Consider the following 19,081-nt stretch of genomic DNA (forward strand, 5'->3'; position numbering starts at 1 on the left):
TTAAAGGATCCTTCCTCCAGTGTTTATTCTTGTTGGCATTTATATCTGGACTGGAAAATTAGTTTTTTTTATTTCATGCATCCAATGCACCCTGAATTAATTTCCTCTCAAATGTTCTCCTCAAATTTATTCATGGGAAAAGGAAAGGTAACGTTGAGATGTATGGCACATTTTTTATGTCTGCCCGGCACCCCCAAAGATCTGGGGAAGGAAGCAAGAGAGTTGCATTTAACAAACATTGCAGAGGTCACAGAAAACTAGAAACTGCTCACACCTTCAATAAAACTCTATAGACAGCTGATGGTAATTTTTTCTGTGTTAATTTAATCATACAAATATTCATTTATACATTAAAGGAAAAACTTCCTTTATTACCCCCAATGTGCTATCATTGGACTTCTCCCAGACTCAATGAGGCAACACACCATCCTGCTCTACACATGCACTCCTCCAAAGAGAATAAAGACAGGCTGCAGAACCAACCACTCACCTCACACACTAAAAGAAAAGAAAAAAAAAACAGAAACAGGGGACAGTGTGTATTTCCTAGCCCTGCAGACTCAGATTATACTCACAACCAGGGGGCTGGGATTACACTTGCAGGTCCTATAGGTTTCAGGATGCACTCTTCCCTCTTGCACATACACACATATGCTCCTCTCAAGACACAGGGCAGCAGATACTTTCTCTCCATCATGCCAAAGCTGGCTAGACACTTATTCCCAGATACAGATTGCATTTCCAGCAAGAGGGACACAAAGCTTGCGCACGCTTTCCCAGCCATGGGACAGGGTATTTTTCCAACCAGACTTGAGTTACATTGGGACACACCAGGATTACCAGGCATTTCTGGACTCAGCAGCTCACACTATGCTTGAAAAACCCCACTATGTATCGGAAATTCAAACTCCCTTTTTTGAATTGTTCTCCATTTGTCATGCCCTCTGAGGACCCCAAACACCCCTCCTCCCCCCACAACAGCAGCAGCTGGGGATCAGAGTCAACTCAAGCCCCTCCATAGCTATGGTCTCTCAGACCACTGGGTACCAGCCCTTTCTCTTCCTCCCCTTCCCCCCACTCTCCAAAGTTAGAGACACCAGCCAGGCTTGGGTAACATGGCATAGAGTCTCTTACCTATGAGACTTCTGGGCAAGGGTATCATCAGCTGAGATTCCATTTTATCACTTGAGAGTCTAAAATTAGGCATGTCACTCAGTCTGGTTTTCAGAGGTTCTGCATCCACAGTCCCCTGCTAAGGTGAATTAGAAACGTGGGAGCTCAGCATTTTTGGATTTTTTGGTTTAGGTGCCAAACTTTAGCCTCTCCCCCCATCTTAAAAATATTGGTTCAAGGAAAGCAATGCAATTTCAGTCCTAAGTGTGACTGACTTTCGCCCAGCACCCCGAATTCTCTTTTGAAAATGTTGCCAACTTAATAGTAGCTTAAATTTGGGGACTGGGTGCATTGAGCACCAGGGGACTCAGTTTTCACAGAGAGAAGAAATAGGAGGCAGCGTAATTACCAATTTAAACATCCGCCCATCATCATCATCACACGGATTATCACACTAACCAACACACTGAAACACTTATGAGCCTTTTGCAGCTATTTCTAGAGCAATTATCCCCACTGATAATGGTGGTGATTATGCTTGAGACTCATTCCCTAGGAAACAGATGTAATAGGCCAACATTAACAGGCTGACTTATTGCAAGCTGCAGCTCAAATCAGGCCCTACCCTTTCTTCCCTCTGTGAATGTCCCAATCACAAGGACAAAGTAGACTTAAGATATGCTCAAGAGAGGAGACAACACGGAGATGTGTGCAGAATGGACACAGTCTTCTGAGAAGGCACAAGAACAACTGGGGGTAGACACTAGCTTTCTCTAGGAATGGGAACAAAACATCATCTTTGCAGTAGTGACAGGCAACAAACATGGCCACTGGTTTAGCTGGGTGAAGCCTACAGGTCTGGGAACAGCTGAGAAGAAAATGAGAATCTGGTGAGCTGGTTTTGAGGGTTGAACCGCTGTCCTTGCCAGTACAAGGCTTGTAGAGCTCTGGGCCCAGTGGTGGCAGCTGGATGGAGCTCATGAGAAGAGACCAATGAGAAGTATGGCAACTCGACTAACAGCAACACTTCGGGGACACATGGAAAAGTGGGGAGATGCTGCATGCTGGGTACCAGATGTGCACGTGCTGAGGCCTCGCATGCTTGTTGCGATAATTCAAACTTCACCCACACTTTACCATGAAGGTTTACATACTTGCTTCATTTTGAGAGATGAATAAAACCTCACCCACAGACAGAGGGATTTTTACAAGACACATACAGGGTATTATGACTAGAGCTAACCAAGCAGCCTACACCTCCTAAATTGCATTCAAATCACAATGGCAAGCTGCACCCCTTCTCCAAGTCAGACAGGACCTTCCTTCAAAACTCCTCCTCCTTCTTCATTCAAAGGGCAATCCCTTACAGCCTCGCACATGTATTTAGAGAGTATGGAAGGGAGACTTCCAATCTTAAAAGGGAACATGCCCTTAGAAATTCTGGGTCTAATAGGCAACTAAAGTATTAGCCACTCACTAATGGAGCAATGTCAGGACCTAGAGACTACAAGAATCCAAATGCCTCACCAGTGAACTAATTCTTCCTTGGCATAATACCAACCATTCCCCATTAGCCTCAACAGGAGCTGCCCACGTAGCCTGGGGGAACAGGGCCCATGGAAAGTGCATTGAAAATGGAACCCTTAAGTCAATGAAGCAAACACTGCTGCTTGGGCCTGCTGAAAGCCTTGCATCACCTTCAGCAAGTAAAATGAGCACTCAGCTCCCAACATGGGTGGATAGCTTGGGATTGGGGGGCTAGAAGAGGATGATGGGGGGCGTTGCATATTATTGTATCTTTGGCAGATGGCTGTTACGGCCTGGCTTAAGTTTCTGAATCAGCGCCTCCCCCCAAAAAACCCATTCTCTTCCCGAGTACCCAGGCTGCTTGGCTAACAGTGACCCAACACCTCAAAAATCTGAACCAGAACGTCACCACCCTACACAATTGCTCTGCACAGTCTCTTTTGTTCATGGCTCCCATTCCTCTGCGGACGCCCACAGCTAAGTGACTCGTGACCAGAAGAGTTCTTCTTCTTGTGAACAGGAGACTTGATGAGATCCATCTAGAAAGCTAGAACCTCAAAGAAGCTACAGGCCAGTAAAAAGGCAAAACAAGAATACAAGGCGCTACTGTGGAACTCAGCTGATGATTCAAATTCTTGCTCTACATTCAAAAACAACTGGCCTCTGCCTCCTAAGCTAGTACTTTATCACAGGAGAGAGGAATTAAAATTATACTTCTATAAAGGGTATGGATATGAGGTTTAAATCTAAAGGGACATGACCTTTGCATAACTTTATAATTACTGTTTGGTGAACTACAGCTACAGAAAGTTAATTTCCTCTTGGCACAAGACAGATACACTTGCCTGGCTGTCCTAGGCACAGCTACTGGACATCAGTATCAGACAACAAAACAGCATTTTAAAATACCAACCACTAAGGACCAGCTTTGGAACTTTAGTAAATCCGTCTCTGCCTTAAACATGTGTATGTATACTTCAAGTTCCAAGAGAAAAAAGAACCTCCAGGTTATCTTAATTCAGTTCTGGAATCTCCCCCCTCATTCTGATGCAAGAGTTTGGTCTTGACTGAGGTTACTGAAAACACTAAGGTCAAGTGGGAAACAGACAAATCAGAAGATTAAAAGGTTGATAACTAAAAACAGCTGATGTCACTGAAATTCACAGAGCTGGGTGCTGGCCCAATCGCACATTAAAAACATCCAACACACTGCATAAACTCCAGAAGACGCTAAGCGAGCTCCCGTACTGTAGCAAGCAGACACAACAGTTCCATAAAAATGCACTCTGTCCCTTATTAAAAAAATTATGAACAGGAAACAAACAAAAATATTAAACATTTGCTCAAACTACAACCGCTCTGTAGGCAAAATAATTCTTTGTTTTTCGTTTAAAAAGATGGCTTTCATTTTAATTTTTCTTAAACTTTTTCAGCTACCTAATCAATTGTGATAATGACTTCTAAAAAAAACCCATGGTGTTGGTATATTTTCTCTCTCTCGTAGCATTGAACAGCACTCCTGAAATTCAGCATTCACACATGCATACTTTAGTTTTGTTTTCCTCTGGAAACCACTAGTCTTAAATTATTGGTTTGTTTGTTTTCTTCTTTATCCAGGTTGCAGAAGTGGAGAAGGGGGTCCATGCCGTATCTTCTATAAGCCATAAGAACCCCCCTACATCCCTCTTGAGTAAGTTCTTTGTCAAACTCTCCTCTTGACGATACCCGTTTTGTTTTTTGTTTGTTTGTTTTTAAGACTGTCCAAAGGGATAAGGACCGTGGAAACCCTGGAAGAAAGTTGGAGACAAAAATCAATATCAATAGGCAAGAGTTGAAACCAGCTGATCACCATTAGTTGGCAAAAAAGGATACCTGCCCTCTCTACCCTATCCCACTGCCTGCATTTACCTCCTGCATTCTTTAACCTACATGAACTGACCCATCTACTGAAATCTACATGTAACACATGCTAAAACGCCACCTGTCTCCCTCTAGCAGCTAGATCACATACAGATGTTTGAATCTGCTACTTACTGCCTTTAAGCTAATGGGTCTGGAGCTGCTTTTAAGATCCAATATCCTGTGGTTCAACCCTCACAGATGAACTCACCAGGGGCGTCATTACATACATTTCCAGCAACTCACCTCTGCCTGTTGTCATATAGCTAATAGTCAATCAACATGACTGCATGTTCTTCTGTTGGTTTTTGGCTCTTTTTGACCTTCTATACTCTTTATTGGGGATGTCAGCTACTGGTGAAACTGCCAGAGTCCAAACTCCCAGCTTACACAGGATAAATCATTTATAAGCCCCATCTATACCCCTGAAACCAGGATAAGGCTGCCCCAGTGCACTTAATGGTTTTCTCTAGCCTAAACTAGAGTATTGCAGTGCACACCTAGGACACTGGCTGAAAATAGGGCAAATTCTCAATGTAGACATACATGGCCTTAGTTTCCCTCTATAAACACCTGTAGGTGTGGCCTAGGGGATAGGGCTTTCACCTGGGGAGACCAGGATTGGGGGGTTTGAATCCTGCCCCCCACTCAGCTGCTCAAGTCCCATTCTCCCCCCCTCCCCCCCCCCCCCAGGAGTGGCCGGACAGCCAACATTAGCTGCCCTGGAGCTGGTGCCTGCTTTAAGCTGGCAGGTTAAGGAACAAGTAGAGAGGTGGAGTGTGAACTCAGGGATAGGGCATCAACTTGTAGAGTGCAGATTGGTGGGCTTGAGTGCCACCCCACTACTACATGTTATGAGGAAGCTTTTCCTCTCTGACCATCTTAATTCCCTCAAGACAACGAGACTTGATAGTTCTTAAAAAACTATATTTCTTCAATTGAAACCAGCTGCCTCCAAAAAAAGGGGAATATTTAGTGACTTGTGTTTTCCTTCTGAACCCGGAGTGAATTTATGTAAGCGTCAGATCTAGCAGCAGGAGGTCTAAAACTAACAGGGACACTATTTCTGCAATCTCCCATGCTCTAATTTCACTAACTTTAGAACATTTTATTATACATCATAATAAATCCCACAGCATTAAGAGGCTTCTCTATAAATGAGAGGCGCATAGCTTACTGAAATAGCTACAGCAATTAAATTCCATTTTTAAAAAAGACCATAAGACAAAGTCAAGTAAAAATAAGAAAAAAAATGCATTATGCTGGATTTACCAGAGACAGAAGGTAGGTCTTCTGGCCTTTATACAGTCCTGCTGTTTCCCATTGTATCGAGGAGTAAAAAAGACAGCCAGTGACCTAATTAAGCAGTAACACCATTTCAAGCAGGATGAGCCAAGGCAGCAAAAGAAATATTGTCTCCAACTTATTTTGCTGTAACTCCATAACTAGCTTGCTCTGTGACCCGTAAGTATTGGAATTGGCTGTGGAGCACCGAGGTATTTTTGTATGACTCATACCAAAAAGCCCTGACTATATAGTCTGGTGGGATGGGCTAGGTCAAACTACAAAAACGTTATCAAAAGTCTTATTATATCTTACTTTCTAGGTTTTAATGATCAAGTGCAGATAGGATACTGAAGTCTCACCACAGTTAACAAGGCAAGAGTATTTTCCTGGGCTATATGGTGTCAGGAAATAGCACATCAACAAAGCATCTTCCAGTGACTCAAAACTATTGTGGAGTCTAGCATCTATCAGGGGAGAATGGTTAGTGGCACACTGCGCAAGAGTAGTATCTCATCTCTCTATATACTAAAAAAAGTTCTTCCTGCAGGATGACAGAGTGACTGTTATGTCACTTTGCATCCCACCTGCCTCCCCCACCCCCACCAAGCCCAACCTCACTGCTTCCCTTGCCACTTGGAATTGCTATTGTAAACCAAGCCCCTACTCCCCTTCCTTCACCTCCACCCCAAAGGGCTTTCAACGTGAAGAAACATGGCACAGTAGTCAGTAAACCCCATATCAGTCTTGAGAGCCCCAGAGCTGGGCGGGGCAGAGGATACGGTGCTTGGGACAGCAGCCCAGGGACAGGCGTTAGGAGCAGGGCTCCCAGCCGGGCTTATGTGCCAGCAGCAGGCTCTTGGGGAGCCAGAGCGCGGTGCCCGACTACCCAGAGTCTGGCTGCCCCCGAGAAGACTAACTCGTCCCCAGCAGCTGCACTTACCGCAGCAGCCAAAGCAACCCAGGGGAACTGCCTCACTGACCTGTCTGCTCCTTCCCTTCCGCTCCCAGTGGGTGGACGGGTGGCCCGGCGGGCAGGGCTGAGCGGAGAGTAATGCAGGAGGAAGCGCACAGAGGAAAGGTCACGATAGTGCTGCCCGCACAGCTGCTTTCCCCACCTCAGCAGGCTGCACTGCTCTGGAATGCCGCATGCACATGGCACCACCTGTGCCCCACATGGGGTGGAGCAGGCACCCCTGAACCTCCCTGGCCACCAGAGTGAGAGAGCCAAGCCTGGTGTGCCGGGGTGGGGTCAGAGTCAGGGAGGGAAAGGGCCCAGGCTGGCAGGGGCGGGAGAAAGGGAAAAGGGGCCCAGGGCTGGCACAGCGGAGGAGGAAAGAGAAGGGGCCCGAGCTAGCACGGCCACAGCCTGGCCCTCACCGGTGGCTGGGGGGAGGGCTGGGGTTGCCTACCCCCTGTGCATTAAGCAGGGGGGCAAACCCCCTAATAACTTTTGATTCAAAAGATTTGAATGCAAGGGCAAGATTTTCAAATGAACCCTGCAACCAACATCTTTTCTTTGTGTTTGGCAAACAAGGGCACTTGTGCTATAACACTGTTAAAAAAATGTCTGCTGCCAGGAGCTCAGCGTTGTCCGCCCCAAATGGCAATATTAACAGCTAAAACACAGTAAGTAAAGCTCCCTGTGTTGCCTTGAGATAACAGTCAGAAATGGATGCAGCCTATTAGCACCTCCCTTGAAAGCACAGTGACAGTCCCTAAAGAGATTAGTAAATTTATAAACAGCTGCAAGAGAAAGACCTCTGTCCTTGGATCTTCCCAAGTACATCAAGAAAATAGGTCACAGCCTACTTTCAACAGTGTCTAATTTGAATTTACACAATTTTGTTAATGATTTGGAGTCTCCATCAGAACTAGATTACAATTCACTTTCAAGTGTGAAAAAACCACCTGATATGTGCAGGACCTTAACCCTATGGTATACTGTATTCACATCTGTGGAATGAGTCTGTCATGAATAGTCCCAGAACTGCTTCCAAGTGGTCTCTCTTGCAACTGCAAATTTGACCAGAAGAATTCATTTTTGCTTTTATAATTCATCCAATGAGCCCAGCTCAGACACTAAATACCTTCCAAACATGAAACTAAAATAGGGTTTGTGAAGAAGGAAAAAGCATGTGCCCTAGTGATTACTCTGAACAGCATGGTCATTGTAAAAGCAGACATTTTTAAAGTTAAATCAAAATCCCACTTTCATCTCAGGGACTTAATCTTTTATAAACCATCACAACTCAGAAACTTTCACAACTATCTTTATTTCACCTTTGTTTGTGGAAGAATTTAGATCAATAAAAGGTACAGTTTAATTAAAAAAAGACATGAGCTTTTTGATAAGTGGCTGCCAAGCAACACAGAAGTCTCTCAGCGTACACTGATGGCAACATCAGATAACACTATATGTCCCTCTCTCTTCCTGGGCCGATTGTGGTCAGTGCCTCTCCATACTATCCTGAGTTCTTTTGACTCAATTACATCTAGGTTAGTCTTTCAACAGTTAGGTAAGCCTAGGTCCACAGAGGAGGGGTTTAAAACCAGATGAACCTGCAGACACTAATAAGGAGCTCTGCGATTGTCCCAGGAAAGTGGCTAATAGCCATGCCGAGCTTGTGGCGTCTCCACACTTGATCTAAGTCAGTTCAATTATAATGGCAGTCAACTAACCCATTTTGGAAAATAAATCCCTAATCCAGGCTCAAAGTTTGTCAACAATGGGAACATACCCTCTCCCCAAAGGGGAGGGCTCAAAAATCTAGAAGATACCAGACACACAAGCTGCTATTCCTTCCCCACCATTCCCAAGGCCAAGTAACTTGCCTGTACAATTTCAGGCTTTGAGAGCCCAAGAGCTAAGGTACCCATCAGGAACTCCTAGGGATGGCCTCATTACTACCAAACGAAATATCAAGGTCAGGCAGGAGCTGATCAAATTGTTGGGGATGGAAGGAGAAACTTACTACAGAAGCAGTCCAGAGCATATTGCCTTTTTATTAAGTTCTACTGACATTTTTAGAGGAAGTTTGTTTGATTACATTCGATTTTGGTTTTCCAAAGATGATTTATCCAAACTCCATAGCCTGCACTGCCACACACAACAGTGTTCCAAATACTTTGCATGTGAAATCTCAAGATTCTTACTTGCCTCAGTGGCAGACAGCATGTGAGGTTGTCAGCAGGGCCTAATCTACACTATGGAATTTTAGAAAACCATTTACACCTGTGCAGTTGCTTTATAGGGAGTCCTAACTCAGACAAGGCTCTGGCAGCCTCTGACCATTTTTACATTGGCAGGTTTAATCACAATCTGTTATAATCTGAAAACTGCAAGAGCTTTGGCTAAAGAGACACTTCCACTAGTACTCCTGAAATGGCTGGAACTATCAAAAAATGTGCTAGTGTAGAAATACCCCAAGAACAATTTGACACTGAATCTGACAATTAAACTAAGTGCCTGCATCAATTTTTAAAAGGGCACTTAGATGCTTTTGAAAATTTTATCCAACCTCTTCCTACCTCATCCATCCCTTCTTCTGTTTTCACAGATTTAATGGATTTGATGGTTTTCATCTTTAAGCACTTAAACATGGCAATGAATTCACTCAATTTTTTAAGCAGAGAAAATGAAGGCACAAGCCCACGAAGCAGCTCAGCAGATGACACAGCAAGTCTGTGACAGACCCAGGAAATAAAACCCAAGTCTCTGGACCTTTAACATCATGCTCAATCCATTTGAAGATCGCTCTCTCATTCTGTGAGTTGCAATTCATGGAAGTTTATTCCATAAAATAATTATTAGTCTTTAAGGTGCCACCGGACTCATTGTATTTGATGACAGATTAATATGGCTCTCTAAAACTTGTTTTATAATGTTAAATCACCACCATGTGGGATGAAGCCTTTTCTGTTAAGAATGAGCACGCACAAGAATCTAGCAATTTTCAAGTATCCATGTAATTTCCCCACCTTTCCCCAAAACCACTCAGAAATGCAGAATACTTCTGGAGTTGCCCTGAAGAGCCCTACAACTTCCCTTTACAGAGACACCCAAGTGCATGATTTATGTTACTTGTTATTCGTTCCTAAGAAACCCCTCTTTTTAAAGAAAGATTGCCAGCTTGCAAGAAGAAGGTGATATCACTGGTTCAAAGCAACAGGACAGCATGTCACTGGCTTTTCGAAATTAAATGTGGGTCCAGAAATTTCTGGTGTCAAAGCTTCTGCTTTCCTTGACTCCATATCTTCAGAAACCAGTTACCTGAGAGGAGTTGTTCTCATGAGAACCCCGAGACACCTCATGGAGAAGCTTTCTGATGATTTTGGGGAACGGAAACCCAGTTCTGAACTCCTTTTTCCTTAAGGAAGAAGAGATAAAGCAGCTTCCCAAGGCAAAATGCTTAGCTTAACAGCCACGGGCATTCAATGGTCTTCAGAATAGCCTTGGCTTTGGAGGAAACCAGTTACCTATTTTACTAAGCCATAGATAACAGTGCAGGACACAAGACACCTAGATAAGTGAATGAATCCCTACACACCAAATTCTCCACCCATTCCAAAAGCACCGATGAGATCTCTTAAATCGATTGACAGTATGGCAGTGATAACAAAACTGCTACAGTTTTTGTGTTTTGTTTTTTATTTCCACAATTACCCTATTTAGGACCACAACATGGTATAGCAGCTACTCCCCAGTCAGGGCTTTTAGATCTTCAACCGGATCTTACACCAGATTAGTCCCAACCTGAACAGTGGAATGGAAAAGGAAACAGAGGAAGAGTTTAGCTTATGTTTGATAGGTCTGATTTTTGAAGATGATTTTTTGAAAACTGGAATCCTTCTGGCAGTGAGATATTGGTCTGGGAAGAGAAACATCAGCCTTGCAACAACAGGAGTCAGTATCTGGCACCACCTTATTTGCAGGAATTCTGAAACCGAAAGGTTAAAACTAGTTTGTACTTTTCACTAATATTTGATCAGACCATTCACTTAGGATAAGCAAGTTACTGTTAAGCTGACAGTCAGCTCAGTGTATTTCAAACAAAAGTAACATGCCAGATTTATGACTTCTAGCAAAGCAGGTCAGCATATACCATCTTGGCCACCATGGGAAGTTCTCAAACAGAGGTAGGAACTTCAAGGATATGAGATGAAAAGGACTGGTCATTCTCTCTTACTGCTTCTCACTTGGCACATCCCAGAGTCTCAGAGCTTTTGATTGTCAATGTAGTGTCCCTTCCTAGAAAAAACTGCCATGCAATTTAGGTGTTCAATTTCTCATGGTGACAAACCACATATCCATCCAGCTTTCACAAGGTAACGTGTGAGAAGCTGTCTTATTTTGTTCTGCCTACCCAATAATACTTTCTGGATGTGACAAATACTCTCCCTGCATTTCCAAAATGCTGTCAATGGGCAACCGATTCTGCCAGGAGCTTCCTACCAGCTTTGTGAGCCCTTTCAATGCGCAACGGACTGTCACTGTTGCTTCCTTTTCAAAATACTTTGCCAATATATGCTTGTATGCCCAAGAGATTCATGCAATTGACAAAGCTGCCTACTGGAAAATCACTTTGTAAAGTGCTGAGACAGTGTTTAGCTACTAAGTTACCATGGACAGAAGAGTGTGTGATCAATAATAGAGAAACTCTTCCAGGGCCCTGTATTCTAAGCAGGAGGTAATCAAAGTACAGTAGAAACTCTCTAGTTCAGCACCCTCGGGACTCAACCAGTGCTGAACCAGAGAATTTGCCAAACTATGGGAGGTCAATATTGTCTAGCAGCATTACCAACACTTCTACTGCTTAAATGTCTTCAAAGAGCCCAGTATGGGCAAATAACAGCACAGAACACAGAGACCGGACTGGTGGCTGTGATACTTTCTGGGGCCATGGGAAACTTAGCCACACCCATGATAAGTGGATATCCATGCCCCCGGACCATTGGATGTTGCCAGACCGAAGTGTGTTGGACTAGAGAGGTTCAACCTGTAACAGAGGCCCAGGCCACATCAGCTTCTGTCAAAAAGACAGTGGGAGTCTCTTAGCAGCCTGAAACAGAACTGCAAGCTTTGTGCACAAGCACTGCAAAAAAGTCCAAATTAGTAGGGCTGTGGTCTTCTTTTGTGTTGGGAAAAGAAGTTGTAGACTACCCCACTGAACTATTATTAAAGTTATCTTTCAGTTCAAAGCAGATGAAGGGATCTTTTGTGCTGGCATGACAACTAGTTAGAAGCAATGGATAAGCTAAACTCATCAGTCAGAATAAAGAATCACTAGAACACAAGTTACCACCCTACATCTGCATCATGGAACTAAACTGGGCTGTCCCATATCAAAATAGATCATGTTCCAAATCACATACTGTCCAGATTGTTGAGAAGGATATAATCCTTGCCCATGGAATTAGCCACTTCTTCCTTTAGCTCTGCGTAGTCAAGGTGTACTCCTGTCTGTTTCTATCTCTGTATCATGGTAGCTGTCATTAGCCTTTGTATTGCGTTCCAGACAGTCAGGCAATATACGAAAGAAATTATCCATAAATGGCCATACCACATTTATCCCAACATAACAAGTATTTCAGTCCTGGGTATCTAACAAAGACACCACCACAGTAATTTAAATCTTAAAATTTGACATTTTTCTAGTCTTGGCTACTCTTAATGATGCAGTAGTGCTATACTTAGGTGCAAATCTTAGTAGTTACGTGCCTACCCAACTGCAGGTACCAATGAAGTAGACATAAGTAACAACCAAATTCTTCAATCAAAATGGGCAAGCCCCAAATCCCCAAGATTAGCTGAAAATGTACTCCTAAGGGTCTGTCTACATTGAAAGTGAAGACATAACGTAGCTGGACAAGTATGTCTACCTAGCTTTAATCTAATTAGCATGGGTAACAACAACAACATACCTGTCATGACAAGGACAAGCCAGGGACTCTGCAGGACTTGTACTCTGGTTGCTAATCCACGACTAAGTCCATGACACCACATGTACTCAGCTGTTACTCATGGTAGTTAGATTAAAATGAGCATTGCTATGCCCGCCTTCACCAGCAAGTGTTGACATATGCTAAGACTGGGACAACCAAGTTTTCATGGGTGACATAAGACAGATTTGATTCCATCTGTAGCTGTAAAAAACTAGTAGATTAGTCCAGTATCTCAGCTAAATTAAGTTTTTATTTCAGTTCTTTTCATGTATTAAACATTCTTGCAAGGTACCCTCTACCAGTCCTGGAATCGTAGTAGCCCTTTAGGTACAGAATATACACATCTCACAGACAATAGGATAACTTCCTGCACATTATCCCACCAATGTGCCTCAACCTTGTTACAGAGGGATCACTTTCGGGGAGAACCAGACGTCAGCCAACAGGTACATTAGCTCTTGGCCCCTCCATAGGGATTGAGCAGTGATTATGGTTAGGCCACTATCCACCATGGCCTGATCCAGAACACAGAAAGCAATCACCATATGGTAAGAGCTTCAGATCACTAATGATTGAGGCTGGCAATCTAAAGGTACAAGGCTGTAATTTTCAATTCACTGAACAGTGAAGCGCTAGCCTTAAAGGGTTGTTGAGAGTCCCCTCTTGAAGCATGACCCAGTAAGTCTCACACAGCTGACAGTCTGAGGTGTCTAATATGAAGAAGGCAATTGATAGTTTGCTGTACAGTTGCAGTTCCTATTTTGTTATCTGCTCTAAAAGTTAGGACAAAATGATGTAACCTCAGTACAATGTGTGGTACTTTGGAATGGATTCATTTGTACACTGCAAGCAGTTTAACAAGTTCATCTACAGCACAGTAGTTCCTAACATTAGGACTTTATTAATGTAAATAGCAACTGAGTGTTCTTTTCCTATATAGACTGTTCAAATTACAGTAAAGCATATTTAAAGGCTTTTAAATCAACTATTTTGGACATACACACCTAGACATGCTTCTTTCAACAATAGGATTCTGAAGTGTAAATAAACCCTGAAATTCATTTTCATAAATTTGTACACGCACACATCTTAAAAAAGTTAAAATATCACGCAAGCTTATTTGTATAACATCCATCAAGCAAGCTTCTGAGGGAAATTTTAAAACATGATTATAGAGACAAGAAAAAAAAAATCACAGAAACAAGAATGGTCCTAGGACTGACTATTCCTCAACTGTGGCTCCTGAAAACAAGCTGTTGAGCAGGGTACCCCCTATCTGCTCCTTGGTGCAGGAAAAAAATATATACATTTATTTTCTTTGGTTGAATCCCAAGATGTGCCAGGGGAGGAGGGATGTTGAAATCACCTAGATTTGAGTTTGGAGATATTGTGACTTTTTTCTTCAAAACATATTGGAAGTTGGAGAGGACTTCAACAACTATCAGTTACACAGCACCCAGTCAAGATGAGGACATCAAGAAGGATTTTTAAAATGTGGACCTAGTAGAATCTATTGGATGAAAAGGGTGTTTTATTTCGTGTTTAATATAAGGTGAGGAGCTGGCAGAGTTAGACGGTCTTATAGTCAAACCCTTCCTTAGCAGGTCAGACGGAGGTGGAAGGCAGGGCTTCACAGTTTGTAATGAAGCAGGACTATCACAATACACATCATGGTCTCGTCACCTACCCATTCTCCTGATCTCCCAGGGCACCTACCTTACTGTACGTCACTACCGACAAGTTGTTTGAGTGACTGCTGGGGGAGAGATTTACAGAGTTTTGTGACAGTCCAGTCTGATCTTGTTCAATTTGGTCAGGAGCAGGCCCCCACGTGTTTTTGCTGATTGTGCCTAGCTCAGAACCCCCAGGGTCTTTTAGGTTGTTTTCATCTGGTTGCCTGTTCTTCTGCGGAGAGGCGAAGGGGTTAAAGTTTCCTTCTACCTTGCGATGTGGTTGTGTGTTGAATTCCGTTTCAAAGGACGACAGCTGCTGCGTTACTCCTAATAGTCCTCCAACCTCCACGCTGAGGATAACCCAGATGACATCTGTGAAAAGGGAAGGTCACTTAGGTTTGGGTTAGATGTATTCACAGAACAACAAGGCGATCACTCCTGCCCCTATAATACCAGAATAGTATTTTTACCTGACAGAATTTTTAACAATACATTTTACAGTGTTTTACAAGCACCACATAAGCCTAGCAGCATCATTCTGGCCAATGGGAGCTGAGAGATTTTGCTGGGAGGTGGTGGCAGCGCGTAAGGCCTTCCCCTTCACCTCTCCCCACACCCAGCACCCTGAGCAGAGAGCTACAGGGAGCAGACGTGGGACTGCTCTGAAGCAGCTGGCTCTTCTGTACCCAGATCCGGCAGCTTGGCAGTCCACTGGTCTATATATTGCATTGAAGCAGGCTATGGGCCTTACAAAATGCTTTGGTGGGTCTGTGAGCTGTCTGTTGGGCAACCCTGCCTTAGAATGTGACACTTAGAGGACCTTTCCCAGACCTGCAGAAGAGCTCTGTGTGGCTTGAAAGCTTTGCTCTCTCAGGTCCAATAAAAGATATTACCTTACCCACCTTGTCTCTAATCAGCTGCTGGTTGTCTGCCAGATTAAGTAAATCTGCAAGCAGCCCAACTGCTTGCAACATGTTGCCAGTGGCAGGCAGGCTGGGGAAAAGAGGGCAGCAGGGTCCTTTGCAGTTTAGTTTGACTACCAGTGCTTCTCAAACAGCTGAACTCACAGCGTGTCTCTTCTCATTTGGCCACAATGCTTAGTTTGACGGGGTTTAGCTGCCTTTACTTTACCAAGCCAGCCTCGGGGAATTCACTAGCACCTTTTCTCCTCCCAATATTGCTTTTTCAAAGCCATCTTAGTTTGTATATGAACACGTCAACGATCAACATACTATCAAGGTTTAAATCCCTTATGAAACCTCAATTAGAACACTGAAAAGACATAAGAAATTAGACTAAATCCAATTACATTTACAGAGAATTCTTTTGGCTTAGTTGCACAAACACAGTAAATAGTTTTCCACTAACAGGTCTCACAAGCAGTGAAGTGGTGCCATCTGCTGTTCATCTCAGGCAACTCCTCCAGTCTTACCCCAGCAAGAGAGGGCATGCCATTTCAGGAAAAGCCAAAATGATTAACCCAATTTTAAGGGCTTTCCCCCTTTCCTTATTTGAAAAGAACTGCAAAATTTGGACTTGAAAATTTCTGACATGCCACCATCATTAGTGGAACATCTGTACAGACGGACAATTATATGAAAAAAAGTTGTAGAGGGGTAGCCGAGTTAGTCTAACTGGAAAAACTTAAAGAATAGTCTAGCAGCACCTTAGAGACTAACAGAATATGTAGATTGTTTTTTAACTATATGAAAAGTAGCCAAAAACAATTTTTCTTTACCCACCTGGCAAGCCCACTGTTTAGCCATTTGACCTGAAACCACTAATGCAATAAATGCTCCCTAACCCAACAGTTCCTTTATTGTGCCTTTTTAATTTCATTAGCAATTGCACAGAATCATGAACTCAGGACCCAGCATGTATGTGAAGAGAGAAGCAGCGTTTTCTCTCCAGCCACTAGTCCTGCCAGGCAGTCTATCGTGGTCAGGTTCGTGGTGGCCGGGCCGGGGGGAGAGGAGAGCCCTCCGATAACTAGTTGTATGTTAAGACATATGTTTACTGGTTAATCTTTAACATCCCTACCTGTCAGCTTGGTGGGCACTGGGGGAGGCTGCCTGGGGACACTGGTTAACCGATTACCAGTAAGCATTACCCACTAAAGCTACTCGTTCACATCCCTAGTATTAGCATGAATATATTTTAATTCTAAGTTAAGAGTTTCAGGTGTGAGACTTGCAACTTAGCTAGCAAAAATAATTCTGAGACTCAGTGTGAATTCAAATATGCAGCTCCCTAGATCCTGAGGGGCTGGGAGAAATGTGCAGGTGGCACATTTAGTCCCCAAAAGAAGTACTTTGTGTTATTTTCAAAAAAACACCTTTGATTAATGCTCCACTGTACTCCAGAGGATGCCACTTTCAAACCATCTTTCCTCTTTCAAGAAGGTTAACAGGACCGGTCTAGGGAGGAAAGGAAAAAATGGGGGATGGCAATATTCTCCTCCCAATACACACATTCAGAGTTAGTTAAAATTAGGTACAGTATACTGCACATATGGAAGGATACTGACTAGTAAAAGCTAGCTCCATTTCCATCATTAAAAAAAAGGAATTAAAGCACCATATAGTTAGATTTTTTTTTTCTAACAGGGAAGAAACTGATACATGACTAGAAATCTAAAAATACAGCAAATGTAGAGATCACCAAAGGAAAGCAAATTTCCTCTCTAGATGACCTGCACTTGGAGAAACAAAGACAAAAGAATGCTTCTACTGTACAAATAAAATTACTCCCACATTCCAAGCATTAATAATTTTACGACCATCATCATCTGTAGCTATGCCAACAAAAAAAAAGGGAAAATCAAATCATGCTTCAGAGCACCATCTAAATATGCAGAGAAATCAGGCAACAATTCCACACACTGTGTATATCATTGGCTATGAATTATGGGGACGGGTCCTTCCTCTGAAGCAGGCTATCACTCTATGTTTCTCAGGGTAACAGCTGTTTTTCCGACAAAACTTGAAGAACATCCACACTACAATTGTGTTCTTCTACAAGAAAAACTGAAAGAACAGAGGGGTTTTTCCAGCATTGGCAATCCTCATTCTACAAGGAAGAAGCCTTTTTGTGAAAGAGCTCTTTTGCAAACAGGCGTGTGTGGCTGGAGAGGGAGGGAGTTTTCGGAAGAAAAGAAAAGAGGAAAAAGCACAGGTGCCCTGGTGGCCATTCCATCCATTGCAATCACTGCTTATATGTGAGAGAGCGTCCACTGAGTCTGGACGCACTCTTTCGAAAAAGCAGATCACTTTTTCAATGCACTTGTGTGTGTGGATGCTCTCTTTCACAAGAAGTTTTTTCGGAAGATCTCTTCCGAAAAAAAGCTTCTTGCGAAAGAAGCCTGCAGTCTAGACATATCCTAACTGAAGAATGTAAATATCAGAGAAAGCTACACACAAGGAAAGTAAATCAAGAAAACTTGTAACCTTTACCCTACACTTTAGTTCTAATCACTCTCTCTTTATATAAAAAAATGCTCCTGGAGGATGAGAGTGATATCATCACATCACTCTGTGTCCCGCAGTCCCTCCACCTTCAGCTGCCGTCATCCTCTCTTCCTCCCCCTCCGCTGTGCTCATGGGGGCAGGAGTCATGCAGCCTCACCCCTTCCTGGTGCTCGGGGGGGCGGGGAGGAGGCAGAAGCAGGCAGGAACCACACACTCCTCCCTGATACTCTGGGAGGGCAGGAGCAGCGGGAGGGGGGGGGGGAGCCGGGAGCCATGCAGCATCCTCCATTTCCCTTCCTGTACCCCCGCCTCCTCACACCCCCTCTTGGCCGAGACCCCCACACATCTAGCCCCCCTCACACATCCCCTCCACCAAGACCCTGCACCCTCACAGATCCCATCCACTAAAGCGCCACACCGTCGACCTGCTCCTGCCCCCTCCCCTGGCCAGTCATCCTGCACTCTCCCCCTGGCCAGACACCTATCCCCAGAGAGGGGGGTTGGCGAGTATAGTGAGCAGGGGCTCAGCCCCTTAGTGACCTTTAAAAATAAGAATCGTATACCCTTACACAGCAGTGCAACTACAGAAGACAATTGCAGTTATGCAGATCTCCTAAACAGAAATAAAAACAGGAGAAAGCTTTCCTCTCATTTCAGGTATCAATTACATCCCCTCCAAAGAAAGCTTTGATCTGTTGCTAATATGTACTTTTGAAGAGGATAATTATTTTGTTTTCTGGTGTTAATATATTTCCCCCCATGCAGTCAGGGTACACTAATTGCCATAAAAAAAAAAATCAAGAGACACCTGTTAAGTATGTTCTCACTATCTGTTAGTACCAGTGAATGTTTAGCACAAATCACAAAGGAATGTAGTACAGAAGTCAGTGGGTTATTTATTATTTAAAAAGGGCCTGGTATTTCCAAATACAGGCCATGTTCTCCAAACTCAGTGCATGGAATTAGGGTGGTTTACATTTAAGTGTTACTATCCAAACTATTTTCATTCAGTGTGTGATTTTTTTCCTTCAATATATTTATTTTTACCATCTTAAGTTTTAAACAGTGCAAGTGAAATGTAGACAAGCCTTAAATCTGTGAAGTTATAGCTATTGCTATATGGGAATAATTATGCAGAATAAAACATTTTTGAGCTAATGTACCTGCAACTAA

General features: G+C 43.4%; 1 protein-coding gene across 5 annotated transcripts in view; it reads right to left on the reverse strand.

The window, feature by feature from the left end:
• Positions 1–304: 304 nt before the first annotated feature.
• The window catches only part of ILRUN (inflammation and lipid regulator with UBA-like and NBR1-like domains), a 58,988-nt gene continuing 40,211 nt past the window's right edge, over positions 305–19,081 (reverse strand). The window contains exons 4-5 of one of the 5 annotated variants that reach the window (XM_075910311.1): positions 14,710–14,813; positions 4,250–4,427 (exon numbers count right to left, since the gene is read on the reverse strand). In XM_075910311.1, the coding sequence (XP_075766426.1) occupies positions 4,392–4,427; positions 14,710–14,813 (140 nt within the window). In that variant the 3' untranslated portion in view covers positions 4,250–4,391. Of the gene's footprint in view, positions 4,428–9,801; positions 10,580–14,484; positions 14,814–19,081 lie in introns of those variants that run through there. The other 4 variants (XM_075910308.1, XM_075910309.1, XM_075910312.1 and 1 more) reach the window with 4 other exon arrangements.

Source organism: Pelodiscus sinensis, chromosome 27, assembly GCF_049634645.1.
Source record: "Pelodiscus sinensis isolate JC-2024 chromosome 27, ASM4963464v1, whole genome shotgun sequence".
Classification (NCBI taxonomy): domain Eukaryota; kingdom Metazoa; phylum Chordata; order Testudines; family Trionychidae; genus Pelodiscus; species Pelodiscus sinensis.